This window comes from Piliocolobus tephrosceles, chromosome X (assembly GCF_002776525.5).
Source record: "Piliocolobus tephrosceles isolate RC106 chromosome X, ASM277652v3, whole genome shotgun sequence".
In the NCBI taxonomy this organism is placed as follows: Eukaryota; Metazoa; Chordata; class Mammalia; order Primates; family Cercopithecidae; genus Piliocolobus; species Piliocolobus tephrosceles.
This window is the reverse complement of record NC_045455.1, coordinates 75,807,932-75,829,060: the sequence shown is the minus strand read 5'-3', so window position 1 is coordinate 75,829,060 and position 21,129 is coordinate 75,807,932. Positions and strand designations below refer to the sequence as shown.

The window sequence follows — 21,129 nt, the reverse complement described above, 5'->3', positions numbered from 1 at the left end:
GGACTGCTGTCAACTAAATCTTGTTTTGAGTTTTTTAAGAATCCTTAAACCTTAAAAAAAATTTAGGCCAGGCGCCATGGCTCACATTTGTAATCCTAGCACTTGGGGAGGCCGAGGCAGGCAGATCCCCTGAGGTCAGGAGTTCAAAACCAGCCTGGCCAACACGGTGGAACCCCATCTCTACTGAAAATACAAAAAAATTAGTTAGGCGTGGTGGTGGGCACCTGTAATACCAGCTACGTGGGAGGCTGAGGCAGGAGAATTGCTTGAACCCTGGAGGTGAAGGTTGCAGTGAGCCGAGATCACGCCGCTACACTCCAGCCTGGGTGACAGAGTATGACTCTGCCTCAAAAAAAAAAAAAAAAAAATTTAAAAAACATTTTCTTGAGACAGAGTCTTGCTCTATCACTCAGGCTAGACTGCAGTGGTGCAATCAGAGCTCACTGAAGCCTTAACCCCCCTAGGCTCAGGGGATCCTCCTACCTCAGGCCCCTGAACAGCTGTGACTACAGGTGCATGCTACCAGGCCTGGCTAATTTTTAAATTTTTTGTAGAGACAGGGTCTCCTCTCCCTATGTTGCCCAGGCTGGTCTCAAACTCATGGGTTTAAGTGATCTTCCTGCCTTAGCCTCTCAAAGTGCTGGGATTATACACATGAGCCACTCCTGGCTCTCATTCCTTTGAATTGTATGAAAGTTGAGTCACACTGCTCAGCAGCATAATGGAAAAGAAATAATTCTAACTTTGGCATGAAGACCTAAAGTACTAGAATGGATTAGAATAAGCCCTTTATTTCTACAAGATTAATTTATCTATAGTGACCCAGACTTAGGTGAGGGTAGTTAATTTAGTGTAAAATATAAGTATGTACAAATGTAAACAAATAAAAATATGTACATACATATCTGTCTATAAATCATCTCAACTGTTATAACATAGTACTGTGATATCATCCAGCAATTCTATTGTATTTCAAAGAAGTACAGTCACTGAGTGAAAAGAAAAAGGTCAGGAGGAGTTGTCTTAAATGCATTGCTAATTCTCAGATATTCTTTTGAACCTATGAATACTGATGACTTTTCTTCATGCAAGAATATTTTTCGGTTACCAACATATTTTTTAAAACAATGTAACACTTATACCAGCCAAATCAAATGTAATAATCAACATAACATATACAAACTCTAGTAAAATTATTTTATTTAGTTGTCATATCCATCTCTAATTGTTTGAAATAAAAATTTCCATGGTCTTAATTGAACGGTATGTTACTTTCTTTTAGAATGTCCTTTTTTTCATTAAAGTAATTTCTAAACCACTCTATGTGCTCAACCTTCTGTTTAACACTAAGATATGGGTTTTTGGAAAGGCCACAAGTCACCAGCTCCATGAAGTGGCGAATTGGTCCTTGTTTTGGAAAGCTCTGCAGGTGTTTCTCCAGAAATATATGTTCGTGAAATTCTGAACCATCATCATCAAAACCTAGGAAATGAGACAAAATACATTACATTATGATTTTAAATATAAAACCTACATCATAAAAATAATATTGCGGTAATATAATATTATGGTTTAAGGCATGAACTTTGGAGTTAGAACCTAGGTTGTATTTTTTTTTGAGTTGGAGTCTTGCTCTGTTGCCCCGGATGAAGTGGAGTGGCGTGATCTCAGCTCACTGCAACCTCTGCCTTCTGGGTTTCATATGATTCTCCTGCCTCAGCCTCCCGAGTAGCTGGGACTACGAGCACGTACCACCACGCCCAGCTAATTTTTTAATTTTTAGTAGAGACGGTGTTTCGCCATGTTGGCCAGGCTGGTCTCAAACTCCTGACCTCAAGTTATCTGCCCGCCTCAGCCTCTCAAAGTGCTGGGATTACAGGCATGAGCCACAGCGCCTGGCCTGGAGTTAGACCTAGCTTTGCCCACCAATTTAACAACAGTGACTTTGGACCAACTAATTAACTTCTCTGAGCAGCAGATTCCTCAGGCACAATACTGAGAATTAAAAGTTCTCAAAAGTGCCTTGCCGGCATTTTTGTAAAGATCAAATAGACACAAACTCTATATAAAGTTCATTTACAATGCCTAGCATGCCGTAAATGTTAAAAATGTGGTGGCAAGACCAGGTGTGGCGGCTCACGCCTATAATCCCAGCACTTCAGGAGGCCAAGGCAGGTGGCTCACTCGAGGTCAGGAGTTCAAGACAAGCCTGGCCAACATGGTGAAACCCTGTCTCCACTAAAAACACCAAAAAACTCAGCCAGGCGTGATGGCATGTGCCTGTAATCCCAACTACTTGGGAGGCTGAGGTATGAGAATTGTTTGAACCTGAGAGGCAAAAGTTGTAGGGAGCCAAGATTGAGCCAATACATTTCAGCCTGAACAACAGAGTAACACTCTGTCTCAAAAAATAAATGAATAAATAAATAAAAATAAATAGGATAGCAATTATTTCTAATGATTATTTTTTTCTTTTGAGATGGAGCTTCGCTCTTGTGGCCCAGGCTGGAGTGCAGTGGCACAATCTTGGCTGCCTGCAACCTCCATCTCCCAGGTTCAAGTGATCCTCTCCCCTCGGCCTCCCCAGTAGCTGTGATTACAGGCACCTGCCATCATGCCCAGCTGATTTTTGTATTTTTAGTAGAGATAGGGTTTCACCATATTGGTCAGGCTGGCTTGAACTCCTGACCTCAGGTCATCCACCTGCCTCGGCCTCCCAAAGTGCGGGGATCACAGGTGTGAGCCACTGCACCCGGTCGCTAATGAATATTTTCATAAACAATGGTAACCCACTTTAAAAATATTTTTAAATACATAAATAAAACAAGATGGAATCGTGAAAAATGTTCAGGCAGCTCATAAGAAGCTAAGAGACCAGGCATCATGGCTCACACCTATAATCCCAGTACTTTGGGAGACTGAGGCAGGGGGATTGCTTGAGCCCAAGAGTTCAAGACCAGACTGGGAAACATGGTAAAACCCTGTCTCTACAACAAATACAAAAAAGTAGCCAGGTGTGATGGCACATGCCTGTAGTCCCAGCTATTTGAAAGGCTGAGGTGGGAGGATCACCTGAGCCTGGAAGGTCGAGGCTGTAGTGAGCTGTGATCACACCACTGCACTCTAGCCTGGGCAACAGAGTGAGACCCTGTCTCAAAAAAAGAAGAGCCAAGAAAAGACAGAGCAGGCTGGGAGTGATTGCTCACGCCTGTAATCCCAACACTTTGGGAGGCTGGGTGGTGGTGGGGGGGCGGGGGGAGGGTCACAACATCAGGAGTTCGAGACCAGCCTGGCCAATGTGTTGAAACCCCGTCTCTACTAAAAATACAAAAATTAGTTGGGCATGATGGCATGCGCCTGTAGTCCCAGCTACTCAGAAGGCTGAGGCAGGAGAACTGCTTGAACCCGGGAGGCAGAGCTTGCAGTGAGCTGAGATTGTGCCACTGCACTCCAGCCTGGACAAGAAAGTGAGACTCTGTCTAAAAAAAAAAGAAAGAAAGAAAGAAAAAGAAAAAAGAAAAGACAGAGGAACGAGAAATAGAGAAAATGAACAAAAAATAATACTTTAAATGTAAATAATCTAAGTATATGAATTAAGACAGAGATTGGCGGCCGGGCATGGTGGCTCAAGCCTGTAATCCCAGCACTTTGGGAGGCCGAGGCGGGCGGATCACGATGTCAGGAGATCGAGACCATCCTGGCTAACATGGTGAAACCCGTCTCTACTAAAAAATACAAAAAAACTAGCCAGGTGAGGTGGCAGGCGCCTGTAGTCCCAGCTACTCGGGAGGCTGAGGCAGGAGAATGGCGTAAACCCGGGAGACAGAGCTTGCAGTGAGCCGAGATCCGGCCACTGCACTCCAGCCTGGGCGACAGAGAGAGACTCCGTCTCAAAAAAAAAAAAAAAAAAAGACAAGAGATTGGCACAGTGGATATAAAAACATAAACCAACTATATGTTGTTCATAAGAAATTCACCTTAAACACCGCATAGGTAGATTGAAAGTAAAAAGGATGGTTAATGTTATCTTGGTAATATTAATTTTTTTCAAAAGTATGATTGGCTGTATGAATAGAAGATAACATAGATCAACAGTCTTTTTAACTTAGAATGCTCCAGGAGGGCAGAATGAATAGATCCTTCCTGAATGAATCAATGAATGAATGACAGTCAAGTGGTACTAGCACATATAATGCAAAGGAAAAAAAAGAGAGCAATAAAGAGGGTATACTATATATAAAAATAAGTTCTAGATAAATAGAAAAAGGCTCCAGAGCTATATACAAACTAAATCTCTATTCACTAAAGACGTTCTAAACATTCTAAATTATCTTACTAAAAGATAAGCAGCAAGGTCAGCCACAGTGGCTCATGCCTGTAATTCCAGCACTTTGGGAGACCAAGGCAGGTAGACTGTTTGAGCCCAGGAGCTCAAGACTAGCCTGGGCAACTTGACGAAACTCCACCTCTACCAAAAATACAAAAAAATTAACCAGGCATGGTGGCATGTGCCTGTCACCCCAGCTGTCATACTTTTTTTTTTTCCTTTTCCTTTTCTGAGACAGAGTTTCACCTCTTCACCCAGGCTGGAGCACAGTGGCACGATCTCTGCTCACTGCAACCTCCGCCTTCTGATTTCAAGCGATTCTCCTGCCTCAGCCTCCAGAGTAGCTGGGATTACAGGCGCCTGCCACCAGGTCCGGTTACTTTTTGTATTTTTAGTAGAGACAGGGTTTTACCATGTTGGCCAGGCTGGTCTCAAACTCCTGACCTCGTGACCCGCCCCCCCTCGGCCTCCCAAAGTGCTGGGATTACAGACGTGAGCCACTGTGCCCCGCCCCAGCTATCATACTTAAGAGACTGAGGTGGGAGGATCACCTAAGCCCAGAGGTCAAGGCTGCAGTGAGCTGTTATTGCGCGACTGCACTCCACCCTGGGCGACAGGGTGTGAGACTCTGTCTCAAAAACAAAACAAAAAAAACAACACACACACACACACAAAAGATAAGCAGCAAGGACTTAAACTGTGGCACACTGAACCCATGCTTAAATCTCTGCTCCCTTGTGACACCTACCAAATGGCCACAAAAAGAGTAAAAAGTACAAAAGCACAAAGATGAAAAGAAAAAGCAACAGTAACAGACAAGAGATGGCAGTAAAACTGTAGAAGATGCAAAGTGTACACATGAGTAGTAACTGACTTAGCAGAGGAGAGGATACCAAAACTATCTGTAAAAGAGGAAGACAAGAAGCAAAAACACTTCAAAAAAACTTCAAGAATAGAGGAATCGGGTACCACTGAAGTTATGAGTAGGGATAAGGAACAAAAACCAGGAGGATTAATTGAAAATGGGTTTAGGGAACAGTTAGATTTCCAGTGTCCCATCTCCCACATACACCTCTAGCTGCGTATCCTCCTCCACTCCTGAAGAAGATGAGCAGTTTACTTTTTGGAGAAATTAAAATGGAGAGGAAATAAGTTGTTGGATTGATAAGAGGAGAATTAAGTGAAAGTCTGTATGCTGAATGATGAGACACTCCCCTCATCCCCAATCCCTTTCCCCCACCCAAAGGAAAAAAAGAGCAATAAAGAACGTACATTATATACAAAAATAAGTTCTAGATAAATAGAAAAAGGCTACAGAGCTATGTACAAATTAAATCTCTATTCGCTAAAGACATTCTAAACATTCTAAATTATCTCACAGCCAACGCCTATAGCGTCAAGTGGTTGGAAGATTTCTCACTGGAGAAACTCAGTGAGAAGAATTATAAATATGGAGTTACGAAAGTCCCTAAATGAAGAGGTTCCTTCCCAATTCCTCTCAAATGAAGCTACCAGTTAACTAGTCCCATCCATTCACACGCATCTAACAAACAGCTTTTCATGGCTTCCTTTCAAGTATAAAAAACCATTCAAAGAACAATAGACATTTTAAGAAAGTGTCTAACATAAGTGACAGACATGTTGGCAGGAACTGATACCTATCTCTCAAATCCATTCTGGCCTTTTATCTTGGTAAAAGAACTAAACATGTGCATGGGCAGGGGATGGTGACTCATGTCTGTAATCTCAGCACTTTGGGAGGCCGAGGCAGGAGGACAGCTTGAAGTCAGGAGTTTAAGACCAGCCTGAGCAACAAAGTGAGACCCCCGTCTCTACAGAACATTTAAAAATTAGCCAGGCGTGGTGGTGCGCACCTGTAGTCCTAGTACCTGGAACGTTGGGGACAGGAGGATCAATCACTTCAGTCTAGGAGTTTGAGGCTGCAGTAAGCTATGATCACATTGCTGCACTCCAGAATGAGTGACAGAGTGACACTATACCTCTTAAAAGAAAAGAAAGAAAAAAACCTGTACAGGGCTGTTCGGCAACATTACAGTTCCTAGCCCGTTCTGGGTTAGGCACGGGCATATGTTTAAATTATTACCAGCAGAACCTAAACAGAAGTGATGTGTGACATTTATAGCCCAGAGCCTTCAAGAAAATGAAACTGGGTCAGGCACAGTGGCTCACGTCTGTAATCTCAACACTTTGGGGAAAAAATCTAATACTAAAAAGAACAACAACAATGCATTTAGTTTTTTTTTTTTTTTTTTTGAGAGGGAGTTTCATTCTTGTTACCCAGGCTGGAATGCAATGGTGCAATCTCAGCTTACTGCAACCTCTGCCTCCTGAGTAGCTGGGATTACAGGTACTCACCACCATGCCCAGCTAATTTTTGTATCTTTAGTAGAGATGGGTTTTTGCTATGTTGGCCAGGCTGGTCTCGAACTCCTGACCTCAGGTGATCTGCCTGCCTCGGCCTCCCAAAGTGCTGGGGTTACAGGCATGAGCCACCACACCCAGCCCAATGAAGCATTTGGAAGTTAAAAATATGGCATCAGAAACAAAAATCCAATGGAGAGATTGTAAGATAATAGTTAAGGAATGTCCCCAAAGCATACAACAAAAGGAGAAAAAGAAAAAGATTGGGAGGCTGAAATTATCAAATAATACAAGAAAATTTACCCAGAACTGAAAAACGAAGTTACTGGATTAAAATTATCTAATAATGTCTAGAGCAATGATTGTAAACAAATATAATCCCTTTCCAAGGATAACCCACCTGAAACTTATGACTATTACGAAAAGAAGATGCTAAAAGTTACCAAAAAAATAAATAAAAGAGATCACATACAATGAATCTAGGAGAAGAATGGAAAAAAACGGCAAAAGCATGCTCAACAACATAAGACGGTGGAGTGGCCGGGCACGTGGATCACGGCTGTAATCCCAGCACTCTGGCAGGATGAGGTGAGTGGATTGCTTATTAAGTCCAGCAGTTCAAGACCAGCCTGGGCAACATAGTGAAACCCCATCCCTAATAAAAATATAAAAAACTAGCCAGGCATGGTGGTGAGCGCCTGTACGGGAGGCCGAGGTGGGAAATAACCTGAGCCTGGGAGGTCAAGGCTTCAGTGAGCCAAGAACGCGCCACTGCACTCTAGCTTGGATAACCAGAGTGAAACTCTGTCTCAAAAAAAAAAAAAAAAAAAGGCCAGGAGTAGTGGCTCATGTCTGTAATCCCAGCTACAGGAGGCTGAGGCAGGAGAATCGCTTGAACTTGAGAGGTGGAGGTTGTAGTGAGCTAAGATCACGCCACTGCACATCAGCTTGGGTGACAGAGCAAGAAAGACAATGGAGGAAAAGTTTATTGTGAAATGAAACTATTTCCAATCTTGAATTTCATCCTCAAGTAAACCATTAAAAAAGTACCAAGATAGAGGAAAGGCATTTTATAGATCAAGTGTCTCAAAGCATGTGCTTCAACAAAATGAGATAGAGAAGAAAATATGTGGTCCATAAAGAAAGGGTATCCAACATAGAAGAGACAGGAGTCCCAGGAGGAGGGCAAAATGATAGGAAGACAGCTGTGCCAGAAGACCTAGGTATAGATGACAGCTACAGACAAAGAGCTCCAGGTACCCATGGACAAAAAACAAAATTAACAGGAAATCCAATATTTTTGTGCATGTGAATTTGAGAGGCTTTATGAAATGTAGAAAAACCTAGTTAGAGACTCAAGGAAAAACAAAGCAAATACAAAGAAAAATAAAGCAATTGTTAACTTTGGGTGGGAACAGGAAAAAAAAAATAGTACATTTTTTGTCTTACCATTAAACAATTTTCCAGGCTGGGAACAGTGGCTCGCACCTGTAATCCCAGCACTTTGGGAGGCCAAAGCAGGAGGATCACTTCAGCCCAGGAGTTTGAGGCCAGCCTGGGCAACATAGTGAGACCTCATCTTTAGAAAAAAAAAAAAAAAAATTATCCAGGCATGGTGGTGTGCCTGTGGTCCTCCTTACTAGAAAGGCTGAGATGGAAGGATCACTTAAGCCCAGGAATGTCAGGCTGCAGTGAGCCATGATCCTATCACTGCACTCCAGCCTTGGTGACAGAGTGAGACCCTGTCTCAAAAAACCCCAAATAACAAAACAACACCCCACACAACTGTCCATAGTCATATTAGTGTAAACAATGAATTCAGGTCTTACAAAAAATTGTAATATATCTACACTGGAAACTTGAGGAGAAGATACATACACTAGATGACATCTAAAGTAGATAGAAGTAAGCATATAACTTAGAAATATAAAAAATAAAACACAAAGATTAAAAACTGTTGGCTCTGAGAACAGGTCTAATAGGTGATAAAAAGAACTGCTTTATAAGACTTGTGCTTTATATTATTACCTTTTATATTAAACTAAATGCTTACTATGATTTTTAAAGTCAAATTATTTTAAAAGAAGGCAAAGAGACAAACTGGGAAACATATTTCCAACACATGTAAGAGTTTAAGAATTAAATCCGTAGTATATTGAGTTCCTACAAACGCTATTAACAAACAGCCCAACAGAAACAAAGGATATAAAAACGTAAGTCACAGAGGAGTACAAATAGCCAATAAACATATGAAAAGATGTGTAATCTGGTTATCAATCAGGGAAATGCAAATAAAAACACCAGTGATATCATCTTTTATCCAGAACATTTGAAAGATTAACAATATCCAGTATTAGGCTGCGGAGAAATAGGATTTTTACATAGTTGGTTGACTGGCTATCATTTCAGAAGAGACTTTGTAAGTATTTATTGCCATTTAAAATATACCTATTCTGAATTGAAAGTACTCAAACATGTACACAAGAACATGTGTAAAAGGATCTACTATAGCTCCATCATTCAAAAGGAAAATGGCAAAAGAAATTATAGTCTGCATTCGTAACAATCGGACATATAGAACTATAAAATGAGTAAGTTCTATCTCTATGTACTGACAAGGAAATGCTTTCAAGACATACTGCTAACAAAAAAAATACACACACACACACACACACACACTGCAGGACAATATATGTATGGTATGTTCCCACACAAGTCAAAAAAACCAGCAGATAAATGTGTAACTGCCATTTAATGTTGATTGAGAGGACATGTATCAAACTATTGACAATGGTTATTTCAGGAAAAGAAGAAGAGAACCGAGGAGTAAAGTACATATTCTTTCACACAATTTGACTTTTTTGCAAGTAAACTTTCATTATTATTTACGTAATTTAAAATATTTTTAATAAACCAAAGTAGCACAATACAGTAAAAAAAAACATAAGAGACAGTGAAACATTAAACATAAGGAAATCCTATATGATGCACAATCAAGGTGACAGGTTAATTACGTCTAATTCTGCTTTAAATATTGAATACACTTCTAAAATATGATACAACAAATAAAGGGTAAATTCCAGTTAATAGCAATGACCAATTATTTTTGAGAAGGCCATAGTAGAGCACTGAACCAAACTCAGTCATTTTCACGTTGAATTGTTGTTTCCACCTCTATGTATTATCAAAACTATTATTTATTTTCCTGTCAGTACTTTAAGGCTACTGTTCACAGGCCATAATCTCATCTAAAACAACAAACAAATCCTGCTATCTTTCAGTTAGCACATACCTAATAATCTTTACACCTCCCCTAATTTTCTCCACACTATACTTGCCCAAATAACAGAGCCCTTCTTTAGGGTTTTATGGTAATTAGAACTTTTCTCACTGTTCTTGTTGGATCATATTACAGCACATATTCCAGATACCCCAGAGGACACGTAAGAAGTGAAAAAGTTTAAACCAATTAAAGAATAAAAACCAAAGTGTGATTAACTTTCGTCCTGATCTTCTTTGCCCACTGAGGCCTCTAAATTGAGAATTACTCTAGGAAAGCATATCAAAAATTAGCCTTAGACTAGCCATATGCAGAAGACTGAAACTGGACCCCCCCACCTTTGACCATATACAAAAATCAACTCAAGACGGATTAAAAGCTTAAATGTGAAATCTGAAAGTATAAAAACCCTACAAGAAGACCTAGGAAATACCATTCTAGACAAAGCCCAGGCAAGGACTTCATGACTAAATAAAAAAGCAACTGTAGACCCGGCGCAGTGACTCACTACTGTAATCACAGCACTTTGGGAAGCTGAAGCGGGCAGATCACCTGAGGTCAGGAGTTCAAGACCAGCCTCGTCAACATGGTGAAACCCTGCCTCTACTAAAAATACAAAAAGAATTAGCTGGGCATGGTGGCAGGTGCCTCTAATCCCAGCTAATTGGAAGGCTGAGGCAGGAGAATCACTTGAACCCAGGAAGTAAAGGTTGCAGTAAGCTGAATCGCGCCAATGCACTCTCTAGCCTGGGCAACAAGAGCGAAAACTCTGTCTCAAAAAAAAAAAAAAAGCAACTGTAACACAAACAAAAATTGAGAAGTGGGACCTAATTAAAGAGCTTCTGCACAGCAAAAAAATTTTAATAAACAGAAAACCTACAGAATGACAGAAAGTATCTGCAAACTATGCATCCGACAAAGGTCTAATATCCAGAATCTATAAGGAACTCAAACAATTGAAGAAGCAAAAAACAATCAACCCTATTAAAAAATGGGCATATGGACATGAACAGACACTTCTCCAAAGAAGACATACACATGGCCAGCAAACATATGAAAAATGCTCATTATCACGGATCATCCAGGCAATGAAAATCAAAACCCAACGAAATACCATCTCACACCAGTCTGAATGGCTAGTATTAAAATGTTGAAAACAACAGATGCTCATAAGGTTGCAGAAGAAAGGGAACGCGTATACACTGTTGGTGGGAATGTAAATCAGTTCAGCCACTGTGGAAAGCAGTCTGGAGATTTCTCAAAGAACTTAAAACAGAACTACCATTCAACTTAGCAATCCGATTACTGGGAATATGCCCAAAGGAATATACATTATTCTTTCATAAAGATACATGCATATGTATGTTCACTGCAGCACTATTCACAATAGCAAAGACATGGAATCAACCTAGGTGCCCATGAATGGTGGACTGGATAAAGAAAATGGGGTGCATACACACCATGGGATACTATGCAACTACAAAAATAATGAGGTCATGGCCTTTGCTGCAACATGGATGGAGCTGGGGGCCATTATCCTAAGTGAATTAATGAAGAAACAGAAAACCAAATACTGTATGTCCTCACTTATAAGTGGAAGCTAAACACTGAGTACATATAACACAAAGAAGGGAACAACAGACACTGGGGCCTATTTGAGGGTGGAGGGCAGGAGGAGGGTGAAGATTGGGAAACCACCTTTCAGGTATTATGCTGATCACCTGGGTGACAAAATTATCTGTACACCAAACCCCCATGATACTCCATTCACCCACATAACAAAGTAGTGCATGTACCCCTGAACCTGAGAGTTGGAAATACAAAAATAGGAAGAAAACACAAATTAGAGACACAAATAAATGAGAGTTTTAAAAAGGAGACATAAATTAAAAAGGAGACATAAATCAAATAGCTAAACATTTAGCTATTTGAAAAAATAATTTACAATTCCCTAACAACATATGATGTTTTCTTTTTTTTTTTTTTTTTTAAGGCAGAGTCTCGCTCTGTCGCCCGGACTGGAGTGCAGTAGCCGGATCTCAGCTCACTGCAAGCTCCGCCTCCCAGGTTCACGCCATTCTCCTGCCTCAGCCTCCGAGTAGCTGGGACTACAGGCGCCCGCCACCTCGCCCGGCTAGTTTTTTGTATTTTTTAGTAGAGACGGAGTTTCACTGTGTTAGCCAGGATGGTCTTGATCTCCTGACCTCGTGATCTGCCCGCCTTGGCCTCCCACAGTGCTGGGATTACAGGCTTGAGCCACCACGCCCGGCCCATATGATGTTGTCATATGCCATCCTTATATGTTCTTTGGTAAAGTGAACAGATATTTTGCCATTTTATTTTTATTTATTTATGTATTTATGTATTTATTTATTTTTGAGATAGAGTCGCGCTCTGTCACCCAGGTTGGAGTGCAGTGGCGTGATCTCCGCCTCCCAGGTTCAAGCAATGTATGTTCACTGCAGCACTGTTCACAATAGCAAAACAATTCGCATGCCTCAGCCTCCCAAGTAGCTGGGATTACAGGCCCCGCCATCACACCTGGCTAATTATTGCATTTTCAGTAGAGGCCGAGTTTCGCCATTTTGGCCAGGCTGGTCTCAAACTCCTTATCTGAGGTGATCTGCCCACCTCGGCCTCTCAAAGTGCTGGGATTTCAGGCTCAAGCCACCGCACCCAGCCCATTTTATTTCTATTTATTTATTTTTGAGATGGAGTCTTGCTCTGTCACCTAGACTGGAGTGCAGTGGTGAGATCTCAGCTCACTGCAACCTCCCTGTCCTGAGTTCAAGAGATTCTCATGCCTCAGCCTCCTGAGTAGCTGGGATTACAGGTGTGCACCACCAAGCCTGGTTAAGTTTTATATTTTTAGAGGAGATTTTTAGAGGAGATGGGGTTTTACCATGTTGGCCAGTCTGGTCTCAAACTCCTAACCTCAAGTGATCCACCCACCTGGGCCTCCTAAAGTGCTGGGATTACAGGCATGAGCCACTGCACCCGGCCATATTTTGCTTTTATTTTATTTTATTTTATATTTTATTTTATTTTAAATCTTATTTTATTTTATTTGAGACGGAGTTTCACTCTTGTTGCCCAGGCTGGAGTACAATGGTGCAATCTCGGCTCACCACAGCCTCCGCCTCCCGGCTTTAAGTGATTCTCCTGCCTCAGCCTTCCGAGTAGCTGGAATTACAGGCATGCGCCACCACGCCCGGCTAATTTTGTATTTTTAGTAGAGATGGGGTTTCACCATGTTGGCCAGGCTGGTCTTGAACTCGTGACCTCAGGTGATACACCTGCCTCGGCCTCCCAAAGTGCTGGGATTACAGGTGTGAGCCACCATACCCGGCCAAGAATTTTTAATATGTATTTTGTATACCTGTCCTTTATCATGGATATGTGTTTTGCAAATATTTTCTCCTACTCTGTGGCTTGTCTTTTTATATTTTAACAGTATCTTTCACAGTGCAAATGTCTTATTTTCAATATAGTTCAACTTACCACTTTCTTCTTTCATGGATCATGCTTTTATGTTATATGAAAGAAGCCAACACTCCCCCTCAACAAATCCCCTCTCCCCCATAAAAACCAGCCTTAGAAACACTCTGTTACTGGGTAAGCATAAATGTGATTAAATTTAGTTAAAATCAAAGTAGAGGCTAAAATAAAAATGGATCATTAACAATCCAATATACAAACTAGTGCCAAGTCTAGGTGAGAACAATTCCATCTAATAGCGCTTGTAAATCTCCATGAAGGCAAAGCACAAGGGACTAACAAGCTCTTAAAACAGAAACAGAAAAAAAAGCTATTCTCAATTGGAAAAATAATTTATATGCATTAAGTGGCAAAACAACAAACCTTAATTTTTTATATAATGGAAAAACACCATACTGCGAACTAAACTGTAAACACACCACATGTCACTTTGTCATTTTCAATATTATGTTCCAATACTACTAAAAACAAAACAAAATATCTTTCCCCAAAAGAATCCAAATAAATCTTCATAAAGCTAATTATTAGTAGGGAAAGAAAGGTATTTCATTCATTTCAACATTTAAGTATAAGAAATATAAAAGAAAGTGATTGAATTGTTGAGGTGTCAGGTTACAACACCAGTTTCTCAAAGTACAAGTTTCTAAGTGTGCACCCAGGGCAGTGATCAAAGTGACAGTTTCCATAGTCCTTTCCTGTTTTTACTTCAGATAACAATGCCTTAAGGAGCTGAAAATGAGTTACCTACCACCTCCTTTTCCAGCCCTGAAATATCAATAATATGAAGTGTCATGTGGATAGTTGTCACATTTATCTCCCCAACCTGACCAAAAAAACATGCTTCTCTCCTTTTTTAGAAACTACATTTTCTCAGAAACCAGGTCAAATTTAAGATAAATTCCGTTGCAGTTTGATCAAACTTTGACGCACTGAAGTGTTTCACTGCGGATGACAATATACCATGAGTTCATGGTTTCCTAACACCCTACTTGGTGGTTCCCAGATAATACATACGATCCTTATTAATATTTTAAGATTTAAAATGTTCCAGTATAAAGTAAAATTTTGAAAAATAAAATGTTACAGTATACAATGGAAAACCGTTACAGAAGCAAACCCCCTCACAATATTGTTGCTGTAGAAACAGGGGTGATGATGGTGATGACGCTTTACTTGTTTAACCTCACTTACTCCTCACACCAATCTTGTATAATGAGTCCTATTATTATTCCCATCATTTTAGAGATGAAGGAAGTGAGGCTTGGAGAGATCAAGTCTGTAACTTACTCAGGATCTTGAACTTCTAAAACCACTATGCTTCACTGACTCTCCTGAATAAAGTCACATTATTATACCTCAATACTGTTTTTTTTTAATTCTTTCTTTCTTTTTTTTTGAGACAGAGTTTCGCTCTGTCACCCAGGCTGGAGTGCCGTGGCACAATCTTGGCTCACTGCAACCTCTGCCTCCTGGGTTCAAGTGATTCTCCTGCCTCAGCCTCCCAAGTGGCTATGATTACAGGCATGAGCCACTGTGCCCAGCCTAATACTGGGTTTTTTAATCAGGTTTTTAACCATGAGGACTTGGAACACCCAAGTTTCTTCAAATAATGAAATGTAAACATGTAAGAGTAAACCAAATCTTTCCTTAAATCAGATATTATTTTACAGAAGAAGATACTGAGGCTCAGGAGCTTAAATAATTTCCTCAAAGGCAAATGGCTAAAATGGACAGAGCTGGCACTCAGGTTTGCACAACTAAAAAGGCGTTGGTCTTTTTACCTTACCCTGATACTTTCCAGAACATAGAAACCATACTTTAAGCAACACATAGGTTATGTAATACATGAAACACAGTATTCTATATTATTGCAGGTACAATATGAATATACAGGCCAGGCGCGGTGGCTCACACCTGTAATCCCAGCACTTTGGGAGGCCAAGGTGGGCAGATCACCCGAGGTCAGGAGTTTGAGACCAGCCTGGCCAACACTGCAAAACCCTGTCTCTACTAAAAATACAAAAATTAGCTGGGTGTGGTGGTGCATGCCTCTAATCCCAGGTACTCGGGAAGCTGAGGCATGAGAATTGCGTGAACCCGGGAGGTGGCAGTTGCAGTAAGCTGAGATAGCGCCACTGCACTCCAGTCTGGGTGACAGAGAGAGATTCTGTCTCAAAAAGCAAAAACAGTATGAATACACAGAATATTAAGAATTTGCTAAAAGAATCTGTAAAGTCTCTAAAGTTTTCCTATAAAAAGTAACACTTTATGCTATTTACATATAAGACTAAATATTTCTGATACTTAAGCTTCCATTCCACCTATTAATCCAACAAATAAAAGATTATCAAAAATTAAGATATTACAATGATACCGTAACATCAATGAAGGTTAAAATACGGACTACATTTTCCTAAGACTTATTTAGGCTTTTCCAACTTCTAGCTAATCTTAGCCTAAAAGCAAATGAATCTTTTCTCTTTTTTTTTTTGTTTTTTGAGATGAAGTTTCACTTTTGTTGCCCAGGCTGGAGTGCAATAGTGCAATCTTGGCTCACTGCAACCTCCGCCTCCCAGGTTCAAGCAATTCTCCTGCCTCAATCTCCTGAGTAGCTGGGGTTACAGGCATGTGCCATTACGCCCGGCTAATTTTGTATTTTCAGTAGAGAAGGGGTTTCACCATGGTGGCCAGGCTGATCTCAAACTCGTGATCTCAGGTGATCCACCCGCCTCAGCCTCCCCAAAGTGCTGGGAATACAGGCGTGAGCTGCGCCCAGCCATGAATCTTTTCCAATTCAAAATACATCTATAGGCCGGGCACGGTGGCTCAAGCCTGTAATCCCAGCACTTTGGGAGGCTGAGACGAGCAGATCACAAGGTCAGGAGATCGAAACCATCCTGGCTAACCCGGTGAAACCCCGTCTCTACCAAAAAAATACAAAAAACTAGCCGGGCGAGGTGGCGGGCGCCTATAGTCCCAGCTACTCGGGAGGCTGAGGCAGGAGAATGGCGTGAACCCGAAAGGCGGAGCTTGCAGTGAGCTGAGATCCGGCCACTACACTCCAGTTTGGGTGACAGAGCGAGACTCTGTCTCAGAAAAAAAAAAAAAAAAAAAATACATCTATAAACTCAATTAAAATGTTTAACTGATGACAACATAGGTATCATAAAAAATAAATAGCATAGTAATGCTGCTTTTCTTTTGCTTTAGGAAGAGGTAACATCTCCAAAAAATACCCAGTAAAGTAGATGATACTCCGTTGCCAGTTCAAAGCATCTGTATTATGCGGGCAAAGATTTCCAAAGCCTACTAAGGTTTTTGCTTTGAGTGGCTCATACAAGTTCCTTGTACCTCATTAATGCAATGGTTTTATGACTAAAGGACACCAGCATGAGACTTTAAGAGTTGTAATATTCGGCCGGGTGTGGTGGCTGAAGCCTATAATCCCAGCACTTTGGGAGGCCGAGATGGGTGGATCACGAGGTCAGGAGATCAAGACCATCCTGGCTAACACGGTGAAACCCCGTCTCTACTAAAAAAAATACAAAAAACTAGCCGGGCGAGGTGGCGGGCGCCTGTAGTCCCAGCTACTCCGGAGGCTGAGGCAGGAGAATGGCATAAACCCGGGAGGCGGAGCTTGCAGTGAATTGAGATCCGGCCACTGCACTCCAGCCCAGGCCACAGAGCGAGACTCCGTCTTAAAAAAACAAACAAACAAACAAACAAACAAAAAGAGTTGTAATGTTCTCCAAAATTTAAGTATAATCTCATACGCCTTATGTAATTTATTGAAGATCCACCAAGTAATATCCTGTTTAGCAATTAGAAAACTGGTATCATTTGTAGTTCTCAGGCCTTTTATGTCATAGAAATTCACGCTGGATTTTTGCCATATAGTTTTACTTCTTCATTTTCCTTATCGAATATCTAAAAGTAAGTGAAATTCTAACATCTTTTTTAAAAAACCTTGTCACATTTATATTAGGGAACCATGAAGATATCCACAAAAGGTTTTGAAATTCATGTAAGTATCTACACTCTAAAAGCAAGTATCTGGCAGAAATAAACTCAATACATTTTATAACCCCCTGAAATTAACACATACCTGCTTCATTGTTAATTGGGTACTCCCATAGTTTCCCCTCTTTTGTCCACTGGATCAGCTCTTCAAACCCATTCTGAAGGGGTTGTTCATTTACTGTGGCTAACTGCTTAGCAAATTCCACATCCCAAAGTGAAGGTGATGCGTCTGTACAATAAAGACATTTTAAATAAGAACAAGTCAATGTAAGTGTCTTTTTGAAAAAGTTACAACCAATCCTGAATGGATCATGTATTTTTCAGACCCTGATACTCATAATTAAATAGTATATAATAAAAAGTTACTGAGAGATAACTGCAAAAATTATATTAAAAATTGTAACTACAATAATGGCAAGCTTAACTTTTCTTTTATAACAATGCCAGGTAATCACTGCCCCCTCTACTGGAAAGAAAAAATAAATTTGTGTTTTGTTTAAGGGTATTTTTATGAATGTGAATGTTTTTTGTAGAATATGTGACTTTGATTTTTAAAGTCTAGCCTGTTGATCTTTAGTCTATCAAAATTAGTTACAAATGTACTACTGTTAACAACCAAAGAAGTTATATTAACAGAATAACAAAACTGCTAATGAATACTGATTACTTCCTCTGTACTTAAATGCATTTATTTTACGCATTAGTGCATGTAATTCTCACAACCAACCCTATGAGTAATGTATTATCATGTTGGCTAATTACCACTATCATATTACATGTTTCAATAACTTATTTACTTCTGAAACTTCAGATCATCTTTTGAAAATGAGCCATATTCCCACCAGTTACTGCTGCTAGGAACATAAAATGGTACAACCACCTTGGAAGTTTGATGGCTTCTTAAAAAGTTAAAAATATATCTATTATTCAACATAGTCGTTTCATCCCTGGATATTCACCCAAGAGATAATACATGTCCCCACAAAGACTTGTACACAAAAGTTAATGGCAGCTTTCTTTGTAATAGCCAAATGTGGGTTGTAACTTGGGAAACAACCCAAATGTCCACTAACAGGTGAACAGGCACAAAAATGTGATACATCCATACAACTGTATACTACTCAGTAATAAAAATGCGTTACTAGTACATGTAACAGCATATGGATGAATCTCAAATCATTATGCTGAGTCAAAGAAGCCAAATGCAAAGGAGTACATACTAAGTGATTTCAGTTATGTATAGTTCTAAAAAGATACAAACTAATCTACTGTAACAGAAAGCAGATCAAAGGTTGCCTACGTACTGTGTGTGGGTGTGTGTGTCTGCATTTACTGCAAAAGGACACAAGGAAACTTTGGAGGTTCATGAAAATGTTCAGAATTATAACTGATATTTTCATGTGTGTATACATTTGTCAAAATTAGTCAAGTTATATACTTTAAATATATGCAGTTTGTTGCACACAAATTATACCTTAATAAAGTTGTAAAAAGAAAATGAGTATCAGTATCTATCCCTTGGCTACCGTTTTTCCTATATTTTTATTCTTTAGTTATTTTTACCAATATTTTTTTCTTATTTTTTTCTGTGTGATATCACTTTTTAAAATAAATGAGGATCATATAGTTTGGTAATCTACTTTTTTCACAATTAATCCCCTACTACTGAATATTTTGATCATTTATATATTTTCTCTTTTAAATACTATAGTGACAAATGTCCTTGTATTCTGTGCATATCTGTAATATTCCCTTAGAACAAATTCCTAGGAACACAATTTCCGGTTTAAAGGCATAGACTGCATATGATCTATCCTCCAGCTTACCTCTTTACCCACTTTTGCCAAGCCCACTAACGCATATCAACAAATACCTCAATTACTCTTCTACCTGGGTAAGCCTTATTTTATCTATTTTGCTTTTTCTGAATCTATTTCTACAAGGCTTTATGTGCAGAAATGTGTGTAGATATTAAGTATTTTGGCCTAGATCATCTAATACTGGGAACCAATCAGTTGTCAGCCTCAACTAGCCACATTTACAGAGCAATAACACCAGTAAAATAAGTTAATTGTCTCAGTTATCTTTCACTTGGTGGTCACTGACTGACCTATATCTTTTCCATCATCATTAGGATCATCACTATATTTTTACACTTGCTAATATTTGTAAGCATTTATTAAATATGCACTATGTTCCAGGCACTGTGCCTGACACTTTTCTCAGATTACCTCATTTAATCTTTGAGATGTATGTAGTAACCCTCATTTTACAGGTGGGGAAAGGTTAGTGCGGCAGAATCTGAATTGGAATCCAGTTCTACACAACACCAACACTCTTTCTGTTAAACTATGCTGCCTGTGGACTCTAGGATAACTAGTAGGGCCTACGACTATATCCTTTGTAGCAGTGGTAAGAACTTAGTGGGGAACAAGACATGGGAATCATGGAACAGAATAACTCATTCAATCAGTCAATAAAAAAATTACTGAATGCCAACTATATTTCCAGTATTATTTCAGGTGGTGGGAAAACAACAGTGAACAATTGCTAAATTTACGTTTCCACATTTTGCTATTCTTGTATTTAACTGGGAACAAAAATCATTCTTTAGACTCATGCAAGTATAGCATATTCACACAGTACCTTCATTAAAGTAAATTATTACATAAATTTGTGTGCTATTGTCCTCACTGGAGTATAATCATTTGATACTGTTTTATCAAATACATAAAACTTTAGTGCTTCCTTGCCAACTAACTTCAGTTTTAGAAATAAGATTTTTTCATTTTAAAAAGTAAGCTGGTTCCTTCAAGAATCTCAAGAATCTTCAAGTGTCTCTTTTGGTTGGACAATAGCAGCTGCCCTGACAACCAATTTCTTTCTTTCTTTTTTTCTTTTTGAGACAGAGTTTTGCTCGTCACTCAGGCTGGAGTGTAATGGTGCAGTCTTGGCTCACTGCAACCTCCGCTTCCTGGGTGCAAGTGATTCTCCTGCCTCAACCTCCCGAGTAGCTGGGATTACAGGCACCTGCCACCATGCCCAGCTAATTTTTGTATTTTTAGTAGAGACGGGGTTTCACCATGTTGGCCAGGCTGGTCTCGAACTCCCGACTTCAGGTGATCCACCCACCTTGGCCTCCCAAAGTGCTGGGATTACAGGCGTGAGCCACTGTGCCCAGCCAACAAATTCCTTTCTGATGCACGCTTAACCATTTGAGCAGGGGAGAGGCGATTCCTTGTCCCTATGCATTTTGCACTTCCTTTTCATCATACACAAGAGAATGCAGTTTTTGTAATACAAGAAGGGGGTTGTTCTTTTAGCTTCACCTTCAGTTCAAATGAACAAACACTGAATTAACTTCTTTCCTCTATAGATACATATTTTACAGTACAGTTTGTTCAAAAAAGAATTTAAGATTTAAGATAGCTAGTTCCTATTATCTGTAAGCCACGTGAGTAGGTATACATGAATGAGATACAGCCCCTAATAGTCTATTACATAGAGGGAAAATCAAAAGTTCATATAAATAGCTGTAGAAACATTAAATGAGCCCTTGGAGGCCCGCCTAGGAACTTATCTATCATATACAACATTCTTTTTTTTTCCCCCTTCAATATGG

The 21,129-nt window shown here is 39.9% G+C and overlaps 1 protein-coding gene across 3 annotated transcripts in view; it reads right to left on the bottom strand.

The window, feature by feature from the left end:
- Positions 1-1,183: 1,183 nt before the first annotated feature.
- MRPS31 (mitochondrial ribosomal protein S31) overlaps positions 1,184-21,129 on the bottom strand; it is a 57,821-nt gene continuing 37,875 nt past the window's right edge. For all 3 annotated transcript variants that reach the window (XM_023208880.2, XM_023208881.1, XM_023208882.1), the window contains 2 exons: positions 17,593-17,736; positions 1,184-1,482 (listed from right to left, as the gene is read on the bottom strand). In XM_023208880.2, coding sequence (XP_023064648.1) covers positions 1,253-1,482; positions 17,593-17,736 — 374 coding nt within the window. In that variant the 3' untranslated portion in view covers positions 1,184-1,252. The remainder of the gene's footprint in view (positions 1,483-17,592; positions 17,737-21,129) is intronic.